General features: G+C 49.3%; 1 protein-coding gene across 3 annotated transcripts in view; it reads left to right on the top strand.

Moving 5' to 3' along the window:
- The window catches only part of mcc (MCC regulator of WNT signaling pathway), a 97,329-nt gene that overhangs the window by 74,303 nt on the left and 20,526 nt on the right, over positions 1-2,500 (top strand). For all 3 annotated transcript variants that reach the window (XM_031577902.2, XM_031577901.2, XM_031577903.2), the window contains one exon: positions 2,278-2,458. In XM_031577902.2, the coding sequence (XP_031433762.1) occupies positions 2,278-2,458 (181 nt within the window). The remainder of the gene's footprint in view (positions 1-2,277; positions 2,459-2,500) is intronic.

Below are 2,500 nucleotides of genomic sequence, written 5' to 3'. Positions count from 1 at the left end.
GGCAGCTGACCAGAGCAGCTCTGCCAAGTGGTGGTCTATACCCACTCTAGTCTATACCCACTCTAGTCTATACCCACGCTCTAGTCACGCTCTAGTCTATACCCACGCTCTAGTCTATACCCACTCTAGTCTATACCCACGCTCTAGTCTGTACCCACGCTAGTCTATACCCACTCTAGTCTATACCCACGCTCTAGTCTGTACCCACGCTAGTCTATACCCACGCTAGTCACGCTCTAGTCTATACCCACTCTAGTCTATACCCACTCTAGTCTATACCCACGCTAGTCACGCTCTAGTCTATACCCACTCTAGTCTATACCCACTCTAGTCTATACCCACGCTCTAGTCTATACCCACTCTAGTCTATACCCACTCTAGTCTATACCCACGCTAGTCACGCTCTAGTCTATACCCACTCTAGTCTATACCCACTCTAGTCTATACCCACGCTCTAGTCTATACCCCCTCTCTAGTCTATACCCACGCTCTAGTCACGCTCTAGTCTATACCCACTCTATTCTATACCCACTCTCTAGTCTATACCCACGCTCTAGTCTATACCCACTCTAGTCTATACCCACGCTCTAGTCTATACCCACGCTCTAGTCTATACCCACTCTAGTCTATACCCACTCTAGTCTATACCCACGCTCTGGTCTATACCCACTCTAGTCTATACCCACTCTAGTCTATACCCACTCTAGTCTATACCCACTCTCTACTCTATACCCGCTCTAGTCACGCTCTAGTCTATACCCACTCTAGTCTATACCCACTCTAGTCTATACCCACTCTAGTCTATACCCACGCTCTGGTCTATACCCACTCTAGTCTATACCCACTCTAGTCTATACCCACTCTAGTCTATACCCACTCTAGTCACGCTCTAGTCTATACCCACTCTAGTCTATACCCACTCTAGTCTATACCCACTCTAGTCTATACCCACTCTAGTCACGCTCTAGTCTATACCCCCTCTAGTCTAAACCCACTCTAGTCTATACCCACTCTAGTCTATACCCACGCTCTAGTCTATACCCACTCTAGTCTATACCCACTCTCTCTAGAAGCTGTCTAATAAATGCTGCCAGCACCCCTGGGTTTTGATCCTAAGGGTTTGTCTGTAGCTGTGATGTCTAATTTCCTGTGCAGATGTCCCCCCAGGTAGCCAGCAACAGTGGGTTGTCCCTTTTCAGACATTAGATGTGGGAGGGTGCTTTCACACCAGAGGAGCTTTGAGTTCAGTTCAGTTCATCCAAATTTTCGCACAATAAATACATCACTTTTAAACAAGAAACTACTTCTTCTTCTACATCCACTTGATCAAATGTCCAAAAAGATGAAGAAAAACAAGTGTGGCTTTCCTCTTTTCCCCTTTCCATAGCCTAGCGCCATTGGTAAATAACAGCTGCAGCTCATGTACTGTTGACATAAAGGGACCGTGATTCTTCACCAAATAATATAATGTGAAAGAGACCAGCGGGAGCAGGGGGAGGAGGGAATAATCGCACCCGGTTTCGGACCAGCAGAACAGACCAAGTGTGAAAACAGCCCAAATGGATAGCTACTGTCCCCCCACCACACATTAAGTCGCACACATACAACTCCCCCAGCACACACTGAGCACATAACACAAACACACACACACACACACTGAGAACATAACACGCTAGCAGCAGCAGCAGCTGTGGGGTGCTAAACTTACATGACCCGTGTTCAAAGCACCAACACGCACTAAGCGTCAGCTATCAGATGTGTAATGAGCTAGTGTTACGCTAGTTTCCCCCCCAGTCGCGTGTTAAATGCAGGAGAGGAGCGGGCTGACGTCCCTCGTCACGCATTAAGTGCACAGACGCAGCGCTAACGACTAGCGCCGCGCTCACACACCTCATTCAGTGTTCATCGTCAGTGATCCAGAGCGTGGCAGCCATAAATCTCTCCCTTGGCACTCTCTCACTCTTCCTCTCTCTCGTTCCCTCTCTCTGTTTCTCTCAGTCTCTCCTCTTCTCTCACTCACTGTCTCTTATTCACACTCTCTTCCGTGTCCTCTGAGGATATGAGCCCCTTCCACAAGTCCTCCGCAGTGCATCAGATGCCTACTAACCAACAGCATAAATGAAGAGCACTATTTACTACTATTAGTGCTATTGGTCCTATTGCTTCATAACTAGTCACAGGCTTTGTAGCGTGAGGACTGGGGACTTTCTGTATGTATCAGCCTGTATCCTAGACCTGTCTGAGTGTGTGTGTGTGTGTGTGTGTGTGTGTCCACAGGAGAGCAGACAGGCGAGGAGAGTATTACGCAGGCGCTGAAGCGGGCGCACGACTGCCGTAAGACGGCGGAGACAGCGGCCAAAGACCTGCTGGTGCGGCTGGACGGGAGCTGCGGAGCCTTCAGTGGCAGCGGCTGCAGCACCCAGCCCTGGGAGAGCCTGTCGTCAAACAGCCACACCAGGTGAGTGCGTGTGTGTGTGTGTGTGTGTGTGTGTGTGTGTGT

The sequence above is a fragment of the Clupea harengus genome, chromosome 12, assembly GCF_900700415.2.
Source record: "Clupea harengus chromosome 12, Ch_v2.0.2, whole genome shotgun sequence".
NCBI classification, from domain to species: domain Eukaryota; kingdom Metazoa; phylum Chordata; class Actinopteri; order Clupeiformes; family Clupeidae; genus Clupea; species Clupea harengus.
Note: the sequence above shows the minus strand (reverse complement) of the source record. Positions and strands in the feature narration are given on the sequence as shown.